General features: G+C 40.6%; 1 protein-coding gene across 1 annotated transcript; it reads left to right on the plus strand.

Annotated features, from left to right (window-relative positions):
* Window positions 1–220: 220 nt before the first annotated feature.
* On the plus strand, window positions 221–26,466 carry LOC124287830 (ubiquitin-like modifier-activating enzyme ATG7). Its single transcript, XM_046724295.1, is given in 19 exon segments — window positions 221–467; window positions 1,538–1,592; window positions 1,960–2,053; window positions 2,239–2,340; window positions 2,935–3,048; window positions 4,654–4,791; window positions 7,541–7,635; window positions 8,367–8,488; window positions 8,603–8,693; window positions 11,487–11,620; window positions 11,866–12,035; window positions 12,688–12,739; window positions 19,741–19,877; window positions 20,923–21,087; window positions 21,681–21,796; window positions 22,120–22,201; window positions 23,469–23,549; window positions 24,050–24,169; window positions 24,678–26,466. Coding segments are annotated over 19 exon segments (2,058 nt in total). The 5' UTR covers window positions 221–325; the 3' UTR covers window positions 24,726–26,466.
* The last annotated feature ends 354 nt before the right edge of the window (window positions 26,467–26,820 follow it).

The raw sequence follows: 26,820 nt of genomic DNA on the forward strand, positions 1-26,820 counted from the left end.
TTGCTCAGAGGCCACCTGCCGATACGTGGATGATCTCTGTTTTGTTTCTCTGTCACACTCTCTCCCACTTGTTTTGGAAAGACCGCTTACGACTGAAGACAAGTACTAACTACCAATCATATTAAAGTTATATCGTTTCTGCGGTAATTTTAAAAGTACGACATGTATTATTGTCCAATCACATTTCAGCAAACAATATGTGCCGCAATGCGGAAGTTTATGTTTGCATGTGACAGTGAGAATTATCGATGACACCCCTCTCTCTACGTTGGCAATTACGAACGTACTAAACAGTTTTAAACAGTACGTGAATTAGGATACGGCAATGTCAGGTGGAGGTTCGCTTCAGTTCGCCCCTTTCAGCAGCTCCCTTGATGCCGGGTTTTGGCAAAGATTGTCAGAGAACAAGCTGAATGTGTATGGTTTGGATGAAGCACCGAAAACTATTCATGGATTTTACTTCAATGGTAAGTGATAAAGTCTATGATGACAAGACGCACTTGGTCGGAAAGAAAGAGAATTGGAACCTGATTATCCTATATTTTACTTCTTTATCATCATGATCATTGTTAATAAAATGAAGATTTACAAATTCAATCACTAAGAATTTGTGCCTACTCATGTTTGTATATAAAGACACAAATAAATTCCACTCACTGTCAATGTGATAAATAAATCCAGAAGTTGTTATCCATAAGATTTGTTTTGTATCACTCACTGTCATCAACAGGGTCAGTAAATGATTGAAGTGCATGTAAAATGTCGAGGGCTGTTGGTGTGTGTTTCTTCTTACACTGAACAACATACACAGGGCATATGTTACTGTTTCATCACTGGTGTCATACTAGTATCAGGGATGGCAATTTTCCGCTGATTTTTTTTTCAAATTGTTCAATTGTGAATCGTCTAAATCCATTGAGAAACCCTCAACTCGATGACACAATATTACGTTTTCAGCTGAAAATAGATTTTCCTGTTGCCATCCCTGTAGTAGAGTGTAAAGGCAGAACCACAGCAAATATAAACATGGTCAACAAAAATAAAAAAATACAGCAGTACCAAAATATATGAATACATAATACATGTACATTAGAGAAATTGGCCAAACGGGTGGAAATAACCCATTGCCCGACACCCGAGTCCAGTGTTTTTTTCTGTCGGGCAAGCAAATTTGTATATCAAACTGAACTGGTGTCCAGTTGACTTTGCAATATTAATTATGTTGGTGTTTTTTAAATCAACAAGAAAACGGCCGGTATAGTGGACAAATTATCAGGGCAAGTGATTTTACATGTGCCACTGTACCGGAGTACACTAGCAGCTTTAAAGTTATTTCCACCCCTGCCAAATCTAACATAAGTTATAGCTGGGCTTAACACTTTCTCAGTAAAATATGGATTCTTGTACATTTTGGGGTTGAGTCCCATCCAGAATTTGAACCCACACTTTCAGAGTGAGGCATCTAATCACCAGCACACGAAGTTAATGTTGTAACCATGGCAACAAAATATATTACATGAGTTGATTTATGTTTCAGGGGATCCAGCAGGAATAGCTCCTCGACTGTCTGTGGACTTTACAGCTTTTGACAGGTATACAAGATGTGTTGTGTCCCCATTGTTATCATACTCAAGTATATATTGTTAGTTTTGTATTGACAAGAGCTACAAATATAAAAGCAATCTAGTAAAGTTTACGGGTAATCATGATAATATATTGATGGCTGACCTACACATCAGACAAAGCTGTATATTTTATGAATGCTTCATTATCTTCCCAAATTGATTTTAGAGAAAAAGGAAGGTCCTATTTTTTAAGGTCTCTCAGTATGTTTATTATTGATTATCTGTGAAGCTATGAGAGTTTGGGATACAGGGGGAAGAATAAAGGTCTTCGGCACACCTTGCTTGTCTTAAGGGATTTCTAAGATGAGGAGCCAGGATATTACTTTTTTTCTAGTGAATGGAAGACGCCACCTCGATGTCTTCCCAGCAAGGGCTCTATCCAGAACACAAATACACTGGAAAAATTCAAGGAATGCGACAAGAAAAGAGTTACTTGAAACTGCAGGGAAGCAGGTATGTTTCATTATAGGGCTCTTTAGTTACACAGGTTTTACATCTGCAAAATAGTCACTTTAGTTTTGATGAATTATTAACATTATTCTTACAAGCAAAACATGTACAAAATTCACACAGGCTTGTGAACCAAATATTATCTGATTACGATTCCTATCAGTGAATCAATGTTGATTTGTTTCAGATCTGGGATGACATAATTAGTGGCAGAGCCGTAGATGATCCTTCACTCCTGTCCAGATTCCTTCTTCTCACTCATGCTGTAAGTGATGATGTTCATGTTGTCGCTGGTGTTGTTGTTGATGATGACTCAGTGGTTATCTCCAGTGAGTGAGTGGGTGAGTTTGGTTTTATGCCGCTTTTAGCAATATTCTAGCAATATCACAGCGGGGACACCAGAAATGGGCATCACTCATTGTACCCATGTGGGGAATCGAACCTGGGTCTTCAGCGTGACAAGTGGACACCTAAACCATTAGGCTACCCCACCTGGTGTTGAAGATGAAGACTCATTATCTCCAGAGAGTGTATCAGTCCCTTATTCTACCTCACCCTGAATCCACTAAGCAGTGAATGGGTACCTGGTAGGATTAGATGCTTATGTGAAAGCAAAACCTTTCAGTACTTAACAGGCAATTATCCTCAGGCAGAGTTGTTTACTTCCACCAGAGCAGGGAATATAAAATATCTGTTAACAGAGGAGTATTATGTTCTTTGAGCATAATTCTGCCAGGAACCTAGTGCTATAAGTTTGCAATCATGTATATATTGTTAACTGCAGCAGGTTGTGCCAGGAAAGATGTTTTTATACCCCATGTCCACTGATCACTCACTACTGTATAAACTATATTTTCAGGATCTGAAGAAATACAACTACTACTACTGGTTTGCATTCCCATGTCTGACAGCACCAGAAAACACAGTCTCCTCCGCACCCAAGGCTCTGGATGGCAGGTTCTCACCAGAACAGGTACTGGCTATGCTCCCAGTGGGGATTCTTGGTTAGAATTGGTCTGTAAAATAATGTTATTATTATTATAGGATATTTATATAGCGCACATATCCACGCTTTAGTTCATGCTCAAGGTGCTGGTATTTTTTCCCTCGATCATTGGATGTGAATCTCAACGGCACATCTTATTATCAATCTCAGGTCCCTAGGGAGTATACAACTCTTGCAGCCACTAGGCGCACCGAGTTATTACAGCTTTCCCATCCTTATGAGGTACCCATTCACAGCTGGGTGGACTGGGACACATAGTCACAGTACTTTGTCAAAGTTTACTGCACGTTGCTGTACCCACAACTAGGTGTTTGCACAAATTCATGTGGCCACCATCTGGTCATTTACCAACAAATTCGTGGGTTCTTTTAAGTGCACAGGGTTGTGTACTGTACACTAAGGGTTGTGACAACACTGAAAGAGTCTGCACACAAAGTTGACTTCAGGGTTTTTACACCCGGCCACAGGTGGGCTCGATACCGGCACCACATGCTCGCTGGATCAGTAGCCTGGCACCTTAGCCAGCTCACCCACCATGCCCCTAAGACTAACTGGTTTGGGTGGTCAGGGCCCCTATTCTCGAAACGTTCGTAGACCTAAGAATTCTTAATGTTGATCGTAGCGTATGTGTTAAGAATGGGCTTAAGAAGTTCGTAGGGCTACGAACGTTTCGAGAATAGCTAGCCTGGTTCTTAGTTAAGTTTTGTTTGTTTGTTGTTTAACACCGCAATCAGTAATATTGCAGCTATATGGTGGTGGTCTGTAAATACATGTAATCAATTCTGGACCAGACAATCCAGTGATCAACAGCATGAGCATCGATCTACGCAGTTGGGATGCGATGACATGCATTACCTGAGTCAGCAAGTCTGACCACTAAGGCTGTATTGATTCACTCACATATTCGGTGAATCGAACCGTAGCCCTTCATGAATTCAATTCGTTATTTATGGTCACCAGAACCGAATATTAATGAATACTTACGATTTTTTTAAGGGAGCATGTTTTACTTGAACCCTCATGTCCTTTTTCAAAGTGAGATATTGAGTTATGGAATATGTACTAGCCTTGCAGTAGCGCAAGTCATGTTAGTTTGCCAAGGCCGCACATGGTACTGTCATCTATAACTATTACATACCAAATTTGAGTGTCATGAAATCACTGGTTATTGCTGTGACAAATTAACACTGTCAACATGGGCGTACCATATTGTACATCAATCACTTAACTACAATATTGTATTTGTGAATAATTATTCGTATTCGTTACCCAATATTCATTATATGTATCATATTCGCCAGATGGTGTGTTCGTTGCAGCCCTACTGACCACCCAATCAATTTAGTCGCCCCTTACAAAAAGCATGGGTTACTGAGGATCACTTTTAACCTAGATCTTCATAGGTTTGCATCCACGTCAGGGAGTGGTCTAATAACATAGAAATCTAACAGTATGTTATTTAGAACTGGTGAGATATTGTATGTGCACATGCATATGTTTTAAACATTTGTTAACTGTTACAAGTTGAACCAGTTATATACAGGGTGTATCAGGTGTATTTTTCCTTTACAGGTGAAGTCTTTTCTGACCTCGTACGATGCCTTCCAGGCAGGTAGAGACTGTTTTCAGGGGTTCTTCACCGTCAGGGAGTCAGGGGATGCTGTGCTGGTTCAGGAATTGAAAACACTCAGTGTCACAGACATAGGAAAGGTAAAGAATGGTAAAATATAATGAACTTCATGTACAAAGGTTGACTGATAATATTATAAGTAAAACATGGGTTCACCTCTTAGCCAAACAACAATCTGCAAGTACTTAATCATTGCATGTTTGCCCTATGTTGAAAGGTCAAAGGTTAACGGTCAATGACCCCCTGCTTCTATTACACAGCAAAACTATGCACGGTTTTTGTTGATATCCCTCTATGACGTCATGTAATGTCCACAATGAAATATTAAGCTTTATTAAATGCCTTTGTATGTTAGGCTTTAGGCTTAGAACTTTGTAAACAGCCTTTTCATCTTGCATATTCTTGCTAAAACCAGTTGACGTTCATGTACTTTTAAGAACCAGTATATAGTATACTTTTAAGAACCAGTATATAGAGTACTTTAAAGAACCAGTATATAGAGTACTTTAAAGAACCAGTATATAGAGTACTTTTAAGAACCAGTATATAGAGTACTTTAAAGAACCAGTATATAGAGTACTTTAAAGAACCAGTATATAGAGTATAAGTACTTTAAAGAACCAGTATATAGAGTACTTTTAAGAACCAGTATATAGTGTACTTTAAAGAACCAGTATATAGAGTACTTTAAAGAACCAGTATATAGAGTACTTTAAAGAACCAGTATATAGAGTACTTTAAAGAACCAGTTTATAGAGTACTTTTAAGAACCAGTATATAGTGTACTTTTAAGAACCAGTATATAGAGTACTTTTAAGAACCAGTATATAGTGTACTTTTAAGAACCAGTATATAGTATACTTTTAAGAACCAGTATATAGAGTACTTTTAAGAACCAGTTTATAGAGTACTTTAAAGAACCAGTATATAGAGTACTTTAAAGAACCAGTATATAGAGTACTTTTAAGAACCAGTTTATAGAGTACTTTAAAGAACCAGTATATAGTATACTTTAAAGAACCAGTATATAGAGTACTTTTAAGAACCAGTATATAGTATACTTTTAAGAACCAGTATATAGAGTACTTTTAAGAACCAGTTTATAGAGTACTTTAAAGAACCAGTATATAGAGTACTTTAAAGAACCAGTATATAGAGTACTTTAAAGAACCAGTATATAGAGTACTTTAAAGAACCAGTTTATAGAGTACTTTAAAGAACCAGTATATAGTGTACTTTAAAGAACCAGTATATAGAGTACTTTTAAGAACCAGTATATAGTGTACTTTTAAGAACCAGTATATAGTGTACTTTAAAGAACCAGTATATAGTGTACTTTTAAGAACCAGTATATAGAGTACTTTAAAGAACCAGTATATAGTATACTTTTAAGAACCAGTATATAGAGTACTTTAAAGAACCAGTATATAGTATACTTTAAAGAACCAGTATATAGAGTACTTTAAAGAACCAGTATATAGTATACTTTTAAGAACCAGTATATAGAGTACTTTAAAGAACCAGTATATAGAGTACTTTAAAGAACCAGTATATAGAGTACTTTAAAGAACCAGTATATAGAGTACTTTAAAGAACCAGTATATAGAGTACTTTAAAGAACCAGTATATAGAGTACTTTAAAGAACCAGTATATAGAGTACTTTAAAGAACCAGTATATAGAGTACTTTTAAGAACCAGTATATAGAGTACTTTTAATAACCAGTATATAGAGTACTTTAAAGAACCAGTATATAGTATACTTTTAAGAACCAGTATATAGAGTACTTTAAAGAACCAGTATATAGAGTACTTTTAAGAACCAGTTTATAGAGTACTTTAAAGAACCAGTATATAGAGTACTTTAAAGAACCAGTATATAGAGTACTTTAAAGAACCAGTATATAGTGTACTTTTAAGAACCAGTATATAGAGTACTTTAAAGAACCAGTATATAGTGTACTTTAAAGAACCAGTATATAGAGTACTTTAAAGAACCAGTATATAGTGTACTTTTAAGAACCAGTTTATATAGTGTACTTTTAAGAACCAGTATATAGAGTACTTTAAAGAACCAGTATATAGAGTACTTTAAAGAACCAGTATATAGTGTACTTTTAAGAACCAGTATATAGAGTACTTTTAAGAACCAGTTTATAGAGTACTTTAAAGAACCAGTATATAGAGTACTTTAAAGAACCAGTATATAGAGTACTTTAAAGAACCAGTATATAGTGTACTTTTAAGAACCAGTATATAGAGTACTTTAAAGAACCAGTATATAGTGTACTTTTAAGAACCAGTATATAGTATACTTTTAAGAACCAGTATATAGTATACTTTTAAGAACCAGTATATAGAGTACTTTTAAGAACCAGTATATAGAGTACTTTAAAGAACCAGTTTATAGAGTACTTTAAAGAACCAGTATATAGTATACTTTAAAGAACCAGTATATAGAGTACTTTAAAGAACCAGTATATAGAGTACTTTAAAGAACCAGTATATAGAGTACTTTAAAGAACCAGTTTATAGAGTACTTTAAAGAACCAGTATATAGTGTATGATGATTAACATTATACAGTTTTTGTCATATTTACTTGCTTGATCAAACTACAACCTGTACACTTTATCGTTTTGATTTTTTTTCTGTTAACTTTTTTTTCTTGTCTTATGAGTGTTTTGAGGCCTATGAATCTGTGAACAACTGATGGTGCCTCTAAGAGAATTGAAAAGTTTCAGTTAAGCATGAGAATTAGAAAGCTAAAGTTCAAGAAAAGAATTAAGTTTGTATATTCATCCTCTGCAAGTACATACTGCTGTTTGTCCAGGGCAAGGTGATGTTTGGCTTCTGTGACCCCTGTACCCTGGATAAACATCCTGGCTGGCCGCTCCGCAACTTCCTCACTGTCATAGCTCATAGATGGTGAGTAGTAATATGGAATTTATTGATGACCCCCCAGAACAAAACGAGTGATAGACACACACATGCATGCACGTAACTTCTTTCTTTTGAAGTTAGGGCACATTACCAGTGTATGAAATAAGGCCCGTCCGACAGACCGAAACTGGCTAGATTTCTGATGGACGGTCTAAATTTACAGCTAGCCAGCCCGATGGTCTGGTCAAAAGTTTAGATGTTCCATACATCTGAGCAAATTCACCATATCTTGGTGTCTGGTCTGGTTAAATCCATTTTGGGCTGGTAACATTTTGAAGTTACCAGCCCAGTTGTCTGGGTGGATTTTGGGCTTATTCCATACACTGACAGGATAGGAAAAGCAAGATTTATGGATGTCAACTTCCTTGTGAATAACACGACGTTTCGGAGTCTATGCTTGCTCCTTCCATCAGATCCACTCCAAAACCTCGTGTTGTTCACAATAAAGAACTTGACATCCATAAATGTTGCTTTTCTTATGCATTCCACTTGTTAATGCCCTTCAAAGATTTGGCACATAACACATTGTTCCTCAAGAGATTGCAATTCAAGAAGCACCAAGTTTATGGCGCATATGTGTATGATTGCATCAATGAAAAAAAAAGTCAATTTAATCTCATTTGCTGAACCAAAAGTCAAATATTTCAAAGTATGCACCATTGTTTTAAGTGATATGATAATGTCTACACAAATGTCTCTTGGTTGTGTTCATTCAGGGGAGATAAGTTGGGTGAGATCGAGGTGTTGTGTCTCCGGGACCGGACTCGTGATGGCGTGCGTGACATCAGCCACAGCCTCGTCTTCAACATTACCCTCACTTCACTGTCTGCTCAGACAGGTCAGTAGATCCAAATCTCAAGCAAGGAATTTTTATAACCATGGACTTTTATGGGAACATTTTGCAATTTGAATTTGTGTTTCGCCAAGTGTCAAGGGATACCTTTGCTTCCAGAGTGTCCGAAGTGCGTGGGTTGGGAGAAGAATGAGCGACAAAAACTGGGCCCCCGGATGGTGAACCTGTCGTCTAGCATGGACCCAACTAGGTAAGCACATATTGTATTGTTAACATATGTATTGTATTGTTAACATATTATATACTACATTTATTGTTAACATGTTATATATATACTACATGTATTGTATTGTTCACATATATACTACCTGTATTGTATTGTTAACATATACTACATGTATTGTTAACATATATACATGTATTATATTGTTAACATATTATATGCTACATGTATTGTTTACCTATTACAGGGCACTCTGTCTAATTCGGACCAGCTTGGCACCGACTAAAAAGTCTGAATTATACAGAAGTCCGAAGTACACAGATTTTAATGGAGTTATCTCCCTTTGATGAACATACGATTGTGCATGAAACACATTTGCTTCAAACTGTGATCTGTAGTCTTCCTTTTTCTTCAAAATGTCAGATACAGTTTGTTAGCTTATCTGGTATTTAACGGCCAAGTCTTTCTGTAAAATCTTTGGAATAGCTTCAGAATCATTGATTAGATTTATCTTGGTTACAAGTGACAATTCAGTACACAGGCGTTTTCGTGGTCGCTCGGACATTTTGACCTGATTGATATCACACTGTGTCTGATGGCATCTTAAATACATAGTGACATTGACACTGAGTTGACATGATCAGCTCAATTATAGTTTACAATTGGTGTTAATCGCGTTCACCGGTAGACCAAGCGGTCTTGGTCAAGCCCACTTCCTGCTAAGTAAATAAGACAAAATACACAAACCAATCAACGGATTGTTCATTCAAGGTTTATTGGCCAAGCGGACTTCCTGCTCAGTCCGAATTATATACCAATGTTTTTACATGTAACAACATTATCGGGCCGACACTTTGGTCCGAAATCCAAAATAATGAGAGTCCGAGATACAGAACTTTTTTTATTATGACAACAAAGAAGGATTACGTCAGGACCGTGAGTTTAGTCCTGTTTATACAGCAATCCGAGAAAGACAGAGTCCGAGTTTGACAGAGTGCACTGTATATGCATTGCTACATGTATTGTTAACATGTTATATACTACATGTATTGTATTGTTAACATATCATATACTACCTGTATTGTATTGTTAACATATACTACCGACAATAAGTATGGGAACACCCAAATATCAAAGTATAACAAAGTAAATTTAAAGTGGCAGGGTCGGTTTATTACAAGGGTAAATAAAACATTATTTGTTCTTAAAATGTAATGGATTTATGGGCAGATATCATTGACTGCAATGCCAGTACAAGCAGCGGAAGAGGATAGGGGTCAAAACTGAAAGTCACAGTATCAATATTGGGTGTGTCCTCCACGTTGATTGATGCATTCTGTACATCTGCGCCTCATGGACCTGACAAGGGTGCGGAGGGTAGCTTGGGGAATCAACTGCCATTCCATCTGGAGCCACTGTACAAGAACCTGAAGAGTCGGTGCCATGCCATGATTGTCTCTAACACGTCGTCCAAGAATGTCCGATAGATGTTCAATTGGAGCCAGATCCGGTGAATCAGCTGGCCACTGCATCACATTCACATTATTTTGTTGCAAGAAGTCTCTAACGACTCGAGTTTCGATGTGGTCTGGCATTGTCATCTTGCAGCTGTGCTCCGGCACCAATGGTGTTCAAAGCTGGAAGAACCAGAGGACGCAGAATCTCATCCGGTACCTCAATCCAGTCAAATTGCCCTGTACATGGTACAGAGGAGTACGCGGTGATGTAAGCTGAAGCCTCCCAAACCATCACAGAGCCACCACCAAATCTGTTCCTCTCCCTCACAGTAGCATCATCATGGTAACGCTCTCCACGCCTCCTGAAAACCCTAATCCTTCCATCGTTGTGCTCAAGACAGAATCGTGACTTCGTCAGTGAAGAGTACCCCGGACCACTGTTGCTGATTCCATCTCAAATGTGCTCTGGCCCAGGCCAGTCTTGCAGCACTATGATGTGGGTGGGGATGAGAAGACAACGTGACCGTACATTAGCAGCTCTGAGACGGTTCCTGATGGTTGAGATGCTGATGTTTGAGTTGGTTGCATGTCTGAGCTGCAGCCATAGAGCACTGGCAGTTGTGAAGCGGTTCCTAAGGGCGTGGAGTACAACATATCGATCGTCTGCCCTTGTTGTTTTTCGTGGCCTTCCTGATCAAGCTCTGTCTTGTACTCGGCCGGTGGTTTGGAACCTTTCCTCAGCCTATGAATGACGGAAGGGGACACCTGAAGACGACGACCAACGCCTCTTAAGGATTCACCATCCTCTAGCCATGCAATGGCCCTGCTCTTGTTGTGGTCGTTTAATGGTCTGCGCTGAGGCATGTTGGGGTAATTGTGAGGCTTTAACACTGTCTGCAGCTTCTTTTAAGGAAAAGTTGCCACAACATGCCTGGGAAGTCTGTCTTTCACGTGCACTAGGTTGTTGTGTTTGGGCGTTTGAATCAGACACAGTGCATGTGTGTTTTGACACCTTCGTCTTTTGCAGTTTTGGACACTTTTTTAATTTCATCAAAACTTCACGGATATTGAAGCAATTGTTTCATCTGTTGTTTTAACATGTCTTTTAAAGTGTCCACTAAGCACATGTCACAGATACATTTCACTTTTATGAATTAATGAAGCCACCACTGTCAGGTTTGTGCATGGCTATCAAATTTGAGGGTATTCCCATACTTTTTGTTTGTAGTATATTATATACTACATATGTTGTTAACATATATACTACATGTATTGTTGAATGATGATGATGATGATGATGATGATGATGATGATTAAGTAGTGCCTAGGATTGAGACAAATATATGTGTATATGTGTGTTAAGATTAGCAGAGTCAGCAGTGGACTTGAACTTGAAGCTGATGAGATGGCGTCTGCTTCCCGACCTTGACCTTGAGAAAATCTCCTCCACTAAAGTCCTGCTGCTTGGCTCTGGAACTCTGGGGTGTAATGTTGCCCCGGGGCCTCATGGTCAGTACACCACAAACTAATATATGTGTTGTTTTGTTTTTAATTCTTATTTTGAATTCCATGAATGGTGGGTAATTTTTGTGAACATCAAAATAGTCATAGAGATTTATAGAAAATAGATTTCATAGAGAAGCATTATGTGTTCTTGCTTAAACAATGCCATCTTGGTCATGGCTAATTCTTTTTAATTATTTTCTGGTCACTTGAAAGCGAAGCGGAAAGTGAAAGTCCATGTTTCTTGCAGGGTTGGGGCATCAGGAAGATAACATTTGTCGACAACTCCCGAATATCCTACTCCAACCCAGTACGACAGTCACTGTTCACTTTTGAAGACTGCTTGAACGGAGGCAGACCCAAGGCAGAAGCTGCTGCAGAATCTCTCCGGAAGATATTCCCGGGAGCTGTGAGCAGCTTTATATATATTCAAAACAATTGTTAAATGTATTAATAACAATGATGTATTAGCAGACTGTACTGCATCATGTGTTTTTGAGTCAGTGTTTTTGAATTTTAACTTTGCGGAGGAATTCATCACCTCAGGCAAATGGGCCAAACTTGACTTTAATAAAACAGTGGTGAAAATGGCCCAGTTTTCAGTGAAATAGCTCTACAAAACAAAATTAGTTGAATATATTGACAAGGATTCAGAATGTTTTAGTTCCATTCTGCAGGGGTTCAAAAATCCCATCGCCTGATGCCCGGGACAAGTCAGTTTTCATTTCGGGCAATCAAATAATGGTATCTTACTTGTCACTGGGCTACTAGATAATTTCCACTTGTGGTTTCAAACTGCAAATAAACTTGGATTTAATTTCATATCTGCTCAAAATGTTGCATTTATTGCATACCATACTGGAAAAATGGAGATATTTTTAGTAGTCTTGATTTAGTTATTTGCATTTTAATTGTATGTATGTATGTATGTATGTATGTATGTATGTATGTATGTATGTATAATAGTTTTCAAAAAGATGAGGTTACTCCTTTGCAACCCCTGCAATTCTAAATCACATAATGTTTGTCTCCCAAATAATCTCCTCATCACTCTGTTTCAGGACACCAAAGGCTTAACGTTGTCCATCCCTATGCCCGGGCACTCAGTACCAGGTCAGTACTTCAGGGCATTGATTGTTTAAGACTGCCCCGAGATTTTGTGGATAGAGAATCTGCCTGCAGAGCAGAAATTTCAATTCCCTGGCTGCATGATAATAAAAGGTGCTAAAAGAATATGCTTTATAAAATCCGAGCCTGTCTGCATAGCATTAAGGGGTTTAAATAAGGATTGGTAGGCTTGGAGTCAGAATCCATGTGAAACTAAGACATTGTGTCTCATGGGCTGGTCTATAAAACCAGGATATGTTCTGATTAGTACAAGCAGGTAGACACGCATGCAAACATATCGCCATGTATTTTTCCTTATCCTGACTCATGCTCTTTTGCTTGTCCCCTTCCTCTTGCGAACATAGTGGAACACTTGTATCTCCTTAATTGAAGCTCCCTTCAATGTAAAATCACTAATTGGTACTCACCCACGAGTTACCTCCCCTGCCGTAAGGGCGGGAACAGGTGTCGCCACCCTCTGGCCTCATGCTTCACTCTCTCCTTCTTCGCCCAGTGAGCAGGATGTGAGAGCGTCTGTGTCTCCTTACACACTATATCCTTTGGTTTTTCTTAGTTAGTTACCTTTTATAGTTTACTATAAAGGTATAGCTAGTATCCTTCAGTTATTTGCGTTAATAATTAATCGTGATTTCTACTGTTTATTCAATGAGTTAAGTGATTGTTCAGCTAGTTTTACATTGATGAAAAACTGTACCTATTTGTAGATTACGTTTTTCCGCCAAGCGGATCCGCATGTGGTATGCCCTAGTTGTACTACGCCTTTGTGCGTTTGACTCACGCTGCAGTTACTGCATAAATTTAACCAATTCTGCCTTTGATAAATACCATCTTTGCGCCTTGAGACGTGTTGCAGATAGGTCACGCAAACTAGGTGTAGACATGGCCGATACGTCGGATTGCCCATCCAGTCAACTGCTGTCGAGTGATCCCTCCCGTCTGGTGTTCTGCTTGAGACCCCATCGGAAGAGGGACGTGGGATGCAGTCCGTCACCTCTAAGAAGCGACCGCCTCTCCAGACATCCAGTCATCGCAGACAAAGTCCAAGAGGGCCTCAACGCGTCTTCAACAGCAGAACCCGACTCCCCAGGGCAGCGTCTTCCTCCAAAGGGAAATCTGAGAAGTCATCGAGAGAGCTTTCTCAGGCGAGATCGCTCCAGCAGCAGAATTGGGCCTCTACCGATGACCAGCCGATCATCATACCGACATACGCCACAAGAAGCGACCAGTGACAGCGACAGTGACGCCAGCAGAGATCAACAAGCAGCCTGATGCCTCTACACTGATGTCAGGCGAGATGGCTGAGGGCCCCACCGCTAACACAGCAGAAAGGGCACCATCTACTACGCCGCAGATCATCCCAAACGATCTTATGAAACAGATCATGATTATGATGGAAGGCCACTATAGACTGGAGAAGCAGCCATCCCAGGATCGAGCCTTAGCGAAGGCTCCAACGTGACAGCACCCCAGGGCACCATCTGTCAACGTGCAGCAGCGATGACAATGCAGCGCTCGAAGGAAGTCACAGACCACCTCGGCCGAGAAGGACTCCAGATGTACAGCAGCCGAAGGCCTTCCTTCGGCGGGGAAGAATCATCACCTTCTTTCGGTCATACTCAGATATGGAATCTGATCACCAGACCACCACGCAAGCCTTCTCGCTAAGGTCATATCATCGCTCCCCAGGACCGACGATAAGCTTGGCTTCGCTAAGGCGTTTCAAGGACACCTGAACCCAGATCGTCTTCATCTAAAAGATCAGCAAGGGACTACACAAGAGCTTCGCTGGCTATCAGGGGTCCCTCATAGATCGCCAAGAAGGTCAACCTATCGATATAGATCACCAAAGGCGATCACCTCGCGATCACCACGTCGATCACCTCACAGGTCTGCACATAAGCCTACAACTAGATCTCCACAAGCTCAAACGATATAGAGATAGAGCCACACAGCCCTACATCAGAAGAGCAACAACCTCTTATCTATGATGATGGAATGGAAGATGATGGAGGAATTATTTTCTCAGATGCAGAGATAAGATATTGGATGGTCAATAATCTAGATCTCTCATCACCTTCCAAGAGTGGCAATAAGGCATGACTTATCTGATGAAAGAAGATGACGCCAGATGCTATTACACTACCCCTAATCGAATCCGTTGCGGCGGTACCTCAGAACCTAGATACAGCATTTAACAAAGCCACAAAGGTTCAGACGCCACATCTGTTAAATTTCAGCCGCCAAGAAGTTCTCCACGCATAATATGGAACCTTCTTTCTTCAAAGCGCCAAGACATCGATGAGAACTATAAGCTGATCTCCGATGCCAAGAACAAGTACTACAAGATTGATGATCGGAAATTGGTTCAGATAGAAACCATGACGAAGCGTGATGTTCTTCGGTCTAAATAGATCTAGAACAATAAATGAGACACTTATCTCAGATTTCGAACACCACGACCTCTGAAGATGACAGAATGATTTACTTCCGGCCCTACTGATGCAAAAGAAGGACCAGCAGTTTTAACAGATCATCTGATCGCCTGTCTCAGCAGCACTGACCTTAGCTCGTCAGCCAAGGCCTCCTAGCTTCCTGCAACTGGGGTGAGAACTTTACAGCTCCACTATATACAGCCCCTGGTCTTCCCCATCCATATTTGACGGAGGAATAGACACAGTCTCCAAAGAAGTCACCAAGGATTCTAGAGAAGTCCTGATGATTAAATCGATGGACATCGCTAGCCAGTGTCATTCGACAGATTCTTCACAAAGATACTCAGGGAGATCTAAATTCACGGGCCTACAAAGAGCTAGAGACAGGAAGATTGCCAGTTCCAGGGAAGAGATTCTTTAAATTCAGCCCATATGGCAAACTATAGAGGAGGGTCAGCTGAGACGAGGCAGGACACCCAGAGGTTCCCGCAACTATAAACGCTGAAAGACAGGTTCGAACGACTGGAGTCTTCCACCCCAGCCCGCCTCCAGTACAACCGCCACAAGTGGGTGGACGCCTTCAACTACACTGGGAAAACTGGGGAATACTTCAAGACACCTATGTCTCCAACATTCTTCAACGCTGGTTTCAGATCCCACTACAGGCCAAGCCTTCCACTAACAGTCAACCCTCACAAGTTCGAGGTAGAGCACAACAACTACTAAAGTTAAGAGGCGGTTACATTACTCCCTAACCAAGCAGGCCATAGAAGTAATAGAGCAAGGAAACATCGAACCAGGTTTCTACTCCCCAGTTTTCCTAGTACCCAAGAAGAACTCCAAGGAGAAATACAGACTCATTTTACAACATGAGCTTCTTCAACAAGACTTACTTAAACAAACCACCCAGGTTCACTATGCTACATCTACCGCAGCTACGGCAGATGATTAAGCCCCATGGACTACATGGGCAGTATAGATCTACAAGATGCTTATCTGCACATCCCAATACATATCCCGAATCCAGGAAATACCTTCTCGGTTTACGCTTAGACGGGTTACATTACCAGTGGAAAGTAATTCTTACCTGAATAGCATCAGCCCCATGGTTATTCATTCGAGGATAACGAACCCGATTGTTATCTATCTACATCGCTCAAGGGCTACGCAGTGCGCTCTTTCCTCGACGACGGGATACAAGTAGATCAAGATCCACAGCATCTCAAACTACAGTTAAACTACATCATAAAGCTACTAACACAGCTGGGATGGTTAGTAAACTTACACAAGTCGGACCTAGTACCATCGCCAAGATCTGCAATTCCTAGAATCCGATTTATCACCAATCTTCAACCGTGATAAGTCGCATTCAGAAGACCGTTGGCTCAAGATCCAACAGATCATTCCACCAGCTCTACTGTCACCGCTACCACTTCTACAATGGCAGAGCTTACTAGGTCTTCTAACATCAGCCCAAGACTTGACAGTCATAGGCAGATTACAGTTACTGATGCCCCGTTACAGGTCTTCGCCAATACACATCTCGACGACCTACAACCATTCAGTCTACCGATACATCTCAGACCTCATCTATTATGGTGGACAAAGAAATCGAATGTCCAAGCGTAAGGGATTTGTTTAGCAGAGCAGGAATTCAAGACCCATCTATATGTAGGATGCGTGTTCCGCTCCAAGGTTGGGGAGCTCATCTCCAACCGACGGCATCAGGGTTATGGACTCAGCTAGAAAGCAAACTCCACATAAAACGCATTAGAGATGAAAGCTGTAATCAACGCCATAAGACATTGAGCAACATTCTACAGAATGCGCACCTGATGATACATACCGACAACTCCGACAGTGGCGTTTTATGTGAACAGACAAGGCTCAATCGAGATGGCGAACCTTTTGAATTTAACCTTTCAACTGTTCTAATTAATCCAAGATCTAAATCTACATGTCAAAGCATGCCACATTCCGGAGCCAGGAATATACTAGCAGACAGCGACTCTTCGGCCACATCTACCGTGCGGCGACAGAATGGATGCTCAATACAGAGATATTTGCACAGATAATCAAGCAAATAGGAGCCGCCTAGTAGATCTATTCGCCACAAGGTTCAACAATCAACTACCGACATTCGTGTCACCAGTGCCAGACCCACAAGCATGGGCAACAGACGATTTAAGCATTTCATGGGAAGGCCTCACGCGTCACGCTGCTTCCGCCCCAACAATAATACCTCTAGTATTACAGAAAATCAACCAAACGCAGAGCCTACAACTCACTTTGGTCGCCCTATTGGCTTCGGCCAGAACGCGGTTTCCACCTTAATACAAGATATCGGTCAACCGGCACTAGAACTACCTGCTGCATAAACCTGTTAATTACATCCTCACACCAAACAGGTGCACAGAAACCCAGAAGTATTCAAACTTCACGCGGATGGACTGTATTAAAATGTGTTTAAACAAGAGAGGATATTCTACCAGGGCGCAAAAGCCGTCACGCTTTGCCTTACGAGCATACTCAACTGGCAATGTACGATTGACAAGTGGCAAAGTTTGAAAAATTATGCAACAAACAAGGGTTTTACAGCGAGATGCCACTTTGAGATCCTCAAGTGGCAGACTATTTGTGTTACTTACGGCAAAACAAACATTTAAAAGGCTTCGACATTGTCAACATATCTTGCCGCTTGGTTCTGCGGGATTTCTATGAGAACGGGTGTTAAATTAACAAGAACACCAGAGTTACTGGCCTTACTAACGTGCTTCCCGATTGGAGGACCAAAAGCGGAAATTCCACGCCCAGCTTGGGATCTGAATGTAGTTTTACTGACACCTCACAAGTGAGGATTACGAACCATTGGAATCGAACAACGCTTTGAATTTCTCTCACAGAAAACAGTCTTCCTGTTATCAAGAAGCCACGGCAGCCAGAATATCTGAAATTCATGCTCTAGATTATGAGAGGATACAGTTTGATGAAAATCAAAAGACACAGCATCTGGGATTAAGATGGGATTTCATCGCTAAAAATCAACTACCAGGTCAACCAGACAGGTTATTTCACATCCCTTAAGGCGCTTATCCTCAATTCTTGGATCTCAAGATACATTGGACTTATCTCTATGCCCAGTACGAGCTCTCATAATCTATTTACGCCGTTTCCAAAACAAGGCTAAGATCGCTTCAGAAGATTGTTCATCCCCATATCGCCATACAAAATCAGACAGAAGTCTCTCGCACTCACCATATCAATATGGATAAGAACTGTCATTTTACGCCTCTTATAAGGCAGCAGGACTGGACCCTCCAACAGCATCAAATCCTCATGAAATCAGGGCATTGGCATCCACGCTCCTCTTCATGGTAACTCGTTCATTGAATACAATTATGGAAGGATGCTTTTGGAAATCTAATATGGTGTTTGCTAATCACTATCTCAGAGATATCACCACCGAGGGACGCCTCTGGCATTCATCATTTAGGTCCTTTGGTCCTCGCTTCAGCAAATTGATGAGTCCCTCGTGAGGCTTAATATTCATTCCCCACGAGATTATTAGATATATGATACATATATTCACTAGATTATAACTCCATGGAGTTCTAGGGCTATGTACATATTTAGCTTAGGTTATTCAACCTTAAGCTCATACTGAGTTATATTCAGTGTACAGCCACGCTAGAGTAGCAGTTTATATATATATATTGATATATCAGTATATTAGTAAGGTAATACCCCACTTATAGCAGTATATATATCTATGGCTTATTATAAGGAAATATCCTAAGTCTCAATGCCTTATGAAGTTCCCTGCAGGGGTTATTACAATATCACTTACTTAAATCACTAATTAATCCAAAGTATTCTGTTTACCCACCACCTCTCCGTGGATTCTACAACAAAGAGCATGAGTCAGGATAAGGAAAATATGTAATTTTCTGAGTAAAATTGATATTTTATACTTATCCTGACTCATGGAATAGCTCCTCCATCCTCCCAACATAACACTTTGGATTTCCTGTAAATTCAAGTGTTGGGCAAGAAAAATCAGGAGAGAGTGAAGCATGAGGCCAGAGGGTGGCGACACCTGTTCCCGCGCTTACGGCAGGGGAGGTAACTCGTGGGTGAGTACCAATTAGTGATTTTACATTGAAGGGAGCTTCAATTAAGGAGATACAAGTGTTCCACTATGTTCGCAAGAGGAAGGGGACAAGCAAAAGAGCATGAGTCAGGATAAGTATAAAATATCAATTTTACTCAGAAAATTACATTTTTGTCTACAGCTAGACATTAAACCCTGTTTTAACCCAACCTCACTCACTCATGATCAGGAGGATATATGGGCCTAGTCTGTGGCACCACAATTTACTGTGCAGAGTTATGCCCCCTTGGCATACCAGGAAACTATGCCATATTTCAAATCCTGCGTCACCTGATTATGTTTCTTGGTTGTCAGCTTCACAAAGTGGTGGACATCTTTTTGAAAGAATACCATAGGTTTGATATTGGCAAATTATTCATTATCACGTCTCCTGTTTGTGACAGAGAGTTCTGTAGAGACTGTACGACAGGACGTCGAGACGTTAGAGAAGTTGGTAGAGAGCCATGATGTGCTGTTCCTGTTGATGGACACCAGAGAGAGTCGCTGGCTGCCCACTGTCCTTGGAGGGGTCAAGCAGAAGGTAGGGATCACTGACCACACAGGACAGGGGTGTGAGAACCTTGAGACTTCGTGTAAGAGGAACAATGACCAGGGACTCTACATCCAATATTCTACTGACAGTGTCACATTGGTAAAGGGAGTGCAACTTTTCAGGATCACCCAACTGGTTAACATTTGGACATTTTCTCTAAATCTGTTATCATGGGAAATGTCAGGCCTGGTATTCAATAGATGAGGATCCATGTGTATTTCCTGGCTGAAGAATGTTACAACATCTCAGTGGTTAAGTGGGTAGAGAGTCTGGCGGAGAGTGGAATATAAGTGTTTTGATCCCCTTCTGTTTCATACCAAAAGATGTTTAAGCTTCTTGGTACAAACTCACGGATATAGCATGCTGCAGTTTAAATGGATACCCCACTATGATCCCACCAGTCTATGCATTATGCCCTTCATGCTAGACAATGGAACCATCATTCTCCTGCCAGATGTTCTATCCATGAAACTACAGCGCTCTAGCCACAGTTTAAAATGGATTCCCACTCAGGATTCCAAGTCATATTGAGCTGACCAGTCTGTGAATTATGCCTTTCACGTCAAGTACAAGGCAAGTTAACAACAAGTACATCTTTTGGCTAGGCAATGGAACCATCATTCTCCAGGCAGATGCTCTATTCATGAGTGAGTGAGTGAGTTCAGTGTTATGGAGCTTTTAGCAATATTCCAGCAATATCATGGCGGGAGACACCAGAAATAGGTTTCACACATTGTACCCGTATGGGGAATCGAACATGGGCCTTCGGCATGATGAGCGAACACTTTAAATACTAGGCTATCCCACCGCCCCTCTGTCCATGAAACCACAGATAGGTCTGGCTTGAGGAGGACTTGGAAGCTGCTGAAGAAAGGTTCCTGACAAGTTGTACACAAAGACTCAGCACTATGATTTCTCTGTGTTCTTTCTCTATGGTTGCAGTAGTTGTGTTAAATATTTAAGGACATGTCCATAACACTAAGATGAACAAGGTTTTCATGTTTCATATTTAACTGGTTGTTTCATGTTTCAGATTGTCATGAATGCAGCTCTAGGCTTTGATACATTCCTCGTCATTCGTCATGGTTACAAGACGGCTGAAAGTGCAATACCTCCTGGACCCATTTCCATGACAACCACCATTCCTGGATGTCAGCTAGGGTGCTACTTCTGCAATGATGTTGTAGCTCCAGGCAATGTGAGGAAATATGTCTTTGACTCTAGGTCTTCAGCAAAAAGTGTTTTGTTGCTATGGCAATGAGAGTTCCTTGTTCCATGCAAGAGAATAGTTCCGTCATTTGTTTGTATGGAAGGACTGAAATGGGGATTGGCTGGATACAGTGACTGCTGAGTGGTATTTAAATGAGAAAACTAGATCAATTGTCATCTAACATTTATCTGCTTAGATTTATGTTCATATTATCGACCATTAGTTTGCTGTGGGTAAATTACTCAAAAGTGGTAATATTGGTAGATTATGGTATAATAATCATAAACCAAGTTATAAATTTGGAAATTATGAATCGTGTTAGAATAATCGTTTAAAAATAAATGAACAAAATATACTGTCAAAGAACACTTGATTTCATCGTGCTATAGTAATCAGTCATGGCATGACGGGTGGCTAGTGTAAAATGAAAGATTCCGGTGTTCTTATGTTCTTTTGAGTGGTATGTCATCAATCTTTTTGACAACATACTATGCACGTCAAATATTGAATGGAAGTGATTTCTCTATGTGGATGAGATTGTGACATGGATGCTCATGTGTTTTCTTGTATTCTGGATGTAGTCCACAAGGGACCGGACGCTTGACCAACAATGTACCGTCACCAGGCCTGGCATCTCCATGATAGCCGGTGCTCTGGCCGTGGAGCTCCTGGTGTCTGTCCTGCAACATCCTAAAGGGTAGGTAACTCTGACAGTCTCTCATTCAAAGGGGAGATAACTCTGTCACCCAAAGGGTAGGTAGCTGGGAGAGTCTACCATCTCAATGTTCAAGATGTTGTAAAATTGGTTGGATTTCAAAATTAAACTGGGGGGCGTGCACACCCCACCCCCACCCCCATTGTGACCTGAAAATAACCATTGAAACTCTTGTGAAATTGAAGTGTGATAAAAAAAAAAAACAAGTATTTAGCCATAATCATAAGAATTTCTATGTATCTGATAGATATTTTGTGTATCTAATACATATTTTGAAATCAAGTTATCTGTTTGCTTGTTGCCAGACCCGAGGCCCCAGCGGACACCACCTCCAATGATGACATGTACCGAGAGTCTGACTGTTCTCTAGGACTTGTCCCTCACCAGGTAGGGCAGTTTGAGTTTTAGCAGATGCATACCAGTAACACATATTCCAGTGAGAGAATGACTGACAGGTCATTAACAGCATGTCAATGTTTTGTCAATTTAATACAAAAGTTTAGTTTTCATGGTCTCTTTCACTATTAATTCCCTGAATAAGACCAGTGATGTGCAACTTCAGTTTCTTCCAAAATGAAGAACCCCATGAACATACAGGTTAGAATGTGTCTCCTGGGCCTAGATTTTCGAAGTTCTCTTAGTGCTAAGATAGTCGTAAGTTAATGTTAATGTATGGCACTTACGACTATATTAGCGCTAAGAGAGCGTCGAAAATCTAGGCCCAGCAACCCATTCTTCATGGAAGAGAAACTTGTGAGATCAGTTGGTCAATCTTGATGAAATGGTTGACACTTGTGATTATGACCCTATTGCCAAGATCGATACTCATCATCAGGGTATGAAACTCCCAAAACTTTCAGCCAGACCACAGGGCTGGTTAGATGTAAAACCTGCCAGTCCTGACCAAAACTTACCTGCCCACAAACTATCTTTATATACATGTCAAAATTTTAACCCGACCATCGGGCAGGTGTATTTGAGAATCTGGCAGTCCGTGTTGAAAATAACCCATCCCAGGCGGTCAGGCAGGCAGGTATTTCGAACGCTGTCATGATGTCAATCAGTAACCTGTCTGGTCAAAACTTGATTATTTACTGACCATCACAAAGCTGCATTATTGCTCAGTACAATGTTTAACAACACACAGTCTGTTAACAAGCTGTGAATATATGTATACCTCTGCATCATCAAAATGTCCAGAACGGGGAAGAGTTTACTTGCAAAATTGGTCTGTTTTATAACTATCTTGCTACTGTCTTTATAATCATAAACATATACCAGCAGTTTTACCGAACCAGAAAGATGGTTACTTTGAGGACTACATCATATGACCCCTCTTGTCAGTGTTGTTTAACTGTTTGCTTTTCAATTCATGGACAGTGCATCATTTCATGGATGGGCCTGTGGAGAATGGCACGAGTTGTGTAAGAAGCCACAATTTGTAAAGCTGCATCCTTTTGGCACAATCATGTACAATCATGGCTTCAAACCCAATTGGCCTCACTTATGTCTCTGATTGTTAGCACCGTGAGCGCCATTAAAACCCAGCTCCTTCATTCATGGAGTGTCTAGTAAGAGCCTGGCAAGGTATCATCCTGATGTTGAGGTACTTGAAATATCAAGCCAACACTCACTCTTTCAATGTTTGTTATAGATACGTGGGTTCCTGTCTAGATACCATCATGTTCTTCCCGCTAGTCGGGTCTTCGACAAGTGCACTGCCTGCTCAACCATGGTGAGACTCTTCATGTTCTCATCTCATCCAACCTAACCTTTCTGTTTGCCTATAAGCCACAGTGGAACAGAACTCCCAGCTCATGAGGATTTGATAGTTACAGTACATGACCTGATGATGTGGTTTAAATCATTGCTCACAGGTGTGGAAATAACCCATTGCCCGACGTCCGAGTCCAGTGTTTTTTTCCGTCGGGCAAGCAAATTTGTATATCACGCTGTACCGGTGTCCAGTTGACTTTCCAATGTTAATAATGTTGTTTATTTTAAAAATCAGCAAGAACATGGACGGTATAGTGGAAAACTTATCAGGGCAAGTGATTTTACATGTGCCACTGTACCGGAGTACACTAGCAATTTTAAAGTTATTTCCACCCATGGCTCATATAACCAGTCACTGGTTTGCCTTGAGATTCAGTTGTTCTTAGTCACATGAAGTGCTAGAAAAATGGCAGCGTGGCTCTGTGTGTAGATACATGAAGGTTGTGTGTGCTGCTGCAGGTGCTGGAGTCCTACAAGAAGGAAGGCTTCCAGTTTCTGCTGCGTGCGTTCAATGAACCCAACTACCTGGAGGACCTGACCGGACTCACACAGATGCAGCAGGAGACTCTGGATGCTGAGGTCGGTGTCTGTGTGAGAGGGTGGGATCTGTGGTAGAGGATATATGTAGGAGAGGGAGTAAGGTTGAGATCAATATACATATAGGGGACTGGGTTACTAGTGTGGTAGTTGATATTTGTAGAAAAAGGTTGGTGTTAAAGCCAAGGTCAGTACCTAAAGTAGCACAAGAGATATGTATCTGTAAGAGGTCAAGGTCAATAGCTGTAAGAGGTCAAGGTCAGAACCTGCAAGAGGGCAAGGTCAGTACCCGGAGTATGGGACCAGGATCAGTCACTGTTGTCATGGTCCATATCTGTACAAGGTAGAGGTCAGTGTGTACGTCTGTGACAGGTCATGCTTGTTACTGTAGAAGCTTTTGTCTCTGTTTACAATAAATTAAGTGAGATATGCAACAATTATTCAGATTTTGGGTAGATGTCAGGTTTCAGAGGGGAAAGCTACCATGAAAAAGATACTGAAGACATTTAAATGTCAACACCATGCCAAAAGTTTGTTCTTTTCTGAGCAGGTCTGGGATCTGAGCGATGACGACTCTGAAAGTATGGAGATGTCTTGATGTCAAGTCACACCACTCCAGCACCCTGTGATAACCATACACCCTGACGGCATGGCGTGGTTGTCATAGAAACAAGGCCATCATTCCATGCCACATCTACACCACAGTGATGCCAATGAATTTGTTCGATACCACACAGACTCCACACCACGAACATGGTGCATTACTGTACAGTGATTACTTGTAGGTGAAACCAGCAACATTCACTGAGGACAGTGTTAAGTCCAGTGGCTAGAGTTGTCTGAAGACCAAGGGTCAAGGCCTGTTTTCATTTTTACAGTGTGAATTATTTTATTGCTAATCCATGAGGATCCAGGTTAGAATTTTTGTCAGCAACCCATGCTTGTTGTAAGAGGCGATTAACAGGATCGGGTAGTCAGACATGCAGACTCGCTTTGAGTGAGTGCGAAATGCGAAGATCGTTGTTGATTTAACAATGTATGGTATGGATTTACAACTTCTTTAATGTTTACAACATGACGTTTCTGGGCTACTTTCTTGCCCCTTCATCAGGTGAATGACAGAATATGATTACGAACAAACTATATGGTATGTACAGGAGGCCATTGAGATAGTATTACAGATTGAGATGTACAGAGATCAAGGAGATTATGTGGGCAAGAAGTAGCCATGAAGCGTTGTGTTGTAAACATTAAAGAAGTTGTAGATCCATACCATACGTTGTTATGTTATCTTCCAGCTTCTGAATACCCATCAAGCTTCTGATGGTTGTTCATGATGATATCGATCATTGGTTTGTCTGGTCCATACTCGGATTATTTACAGACTGAAGCCATGTAGCCGAAATGTTGTTGAGTGTGTTCAACAACAAACAAAAAACATATTTTATTACTCTGGTAGCACTCACAATCTTTGAAAAACAAGTCCGAACTACTGCAACAACATCACTATAGATTATTCTTGAATAATTATCACTGCATGTGATTGTTCAGTGGAACCGTATCAGACATTTCTGGACCCGGTGGACGATGGTGCTTGTAACATAGAACTTTGTGCTTAAACCCATTCTGTGTATGCTCAGTTGTAGACAGGGTACCCGGGAGACATTGAGAATTTCAGGACTACTTGTCGATTAATGCAATATGTACTTATTGTTAGCATGGCCAGGTCTATATATTGGAGATGTAATACTCCGAGACTGGTGCTGAATTTTAATCTGGAGAGATGTTGAGTATCATCCTTATGTCTCAATAAATTCCTGGGAACCATTCGTATATCATCGGTACCCGGAAGACATTGAGAATTTCAGAAGAACTACATGTTGATTAATGCATCAAGAGAGATGTTGAGAATCTCCATTGTGATAAATTCCCTGGGACCATTCCTTAACATAGTTCCTTGTGAGTGAAATATGAATTATGGACAAACAATCATGACTCAAATTAGACACCACATTGAATTTTATTGGAAGAGGGTATCTTATGTGTAAGAGTTTTTAAATGTGGACGTATGCAAGTTGAGTTCTTATACTACATAGTGTTATATATTTTAAGTTAAAATGTTCGAGAGATTATTGAAGTCGACATCAATGGCATAAATTAAAATCTCTAAAGTCCTAGATAAAAACGAATCAAAGCTGAATTGGACATTAATCCAACATGACTTGACTATTTCCTGTGTGTTTATATGTCTGTGAATCATGTACATTTGTTTATCTGTCTAGTGAATTATGCTAATGTGTTTATCTGTTCAGCAGTGAATACATGTCTTAACAATTCAAGGAACGAGACTGTTTTGTTTTATTACACCCTTGTCTTTGCTGGAATGGACCAAATCGTTGATCAAATGGGTCGAATGCCGACCCAGATTGTGGTAGGGTGATGGTTATATCCCTGGCTGTGCCACATCGAAAGACATTAAAAGATGGTATGTGTTGTTTCGCTGCTTAATACATGTCATTCCAGGGTTATGGTCAGCTCCGAGTGGTTTAAGCGTCTGCTTGTCACGCTGAAGACCCGGATTTAATTCCCCACATGTGGGAAGCCCATTTCTGGTGTCCCCCATCGTGATATTGCTGGCATAGTGCTAAAAGCGGCGTCAAACCATACTCACTCAGCTCAGTATAATTTTATTG

This window comes from Haliotis rubra, unplaced genomic scaffold, assembly GCF_003918875.1.
Source record: "Haliotis rubra isolate DU_JTF1 unplaced genomic scaffold, ASM391887v1 Scf406, whole genome shotgun sequence".
Taxonomy (NCBI): domain Eukaryota; kingdom Metazoa; phylum Mollusca; class Gastropoda; order Lepetellida; family Haliotidae; genus Haliotis; species Haliotis rubra.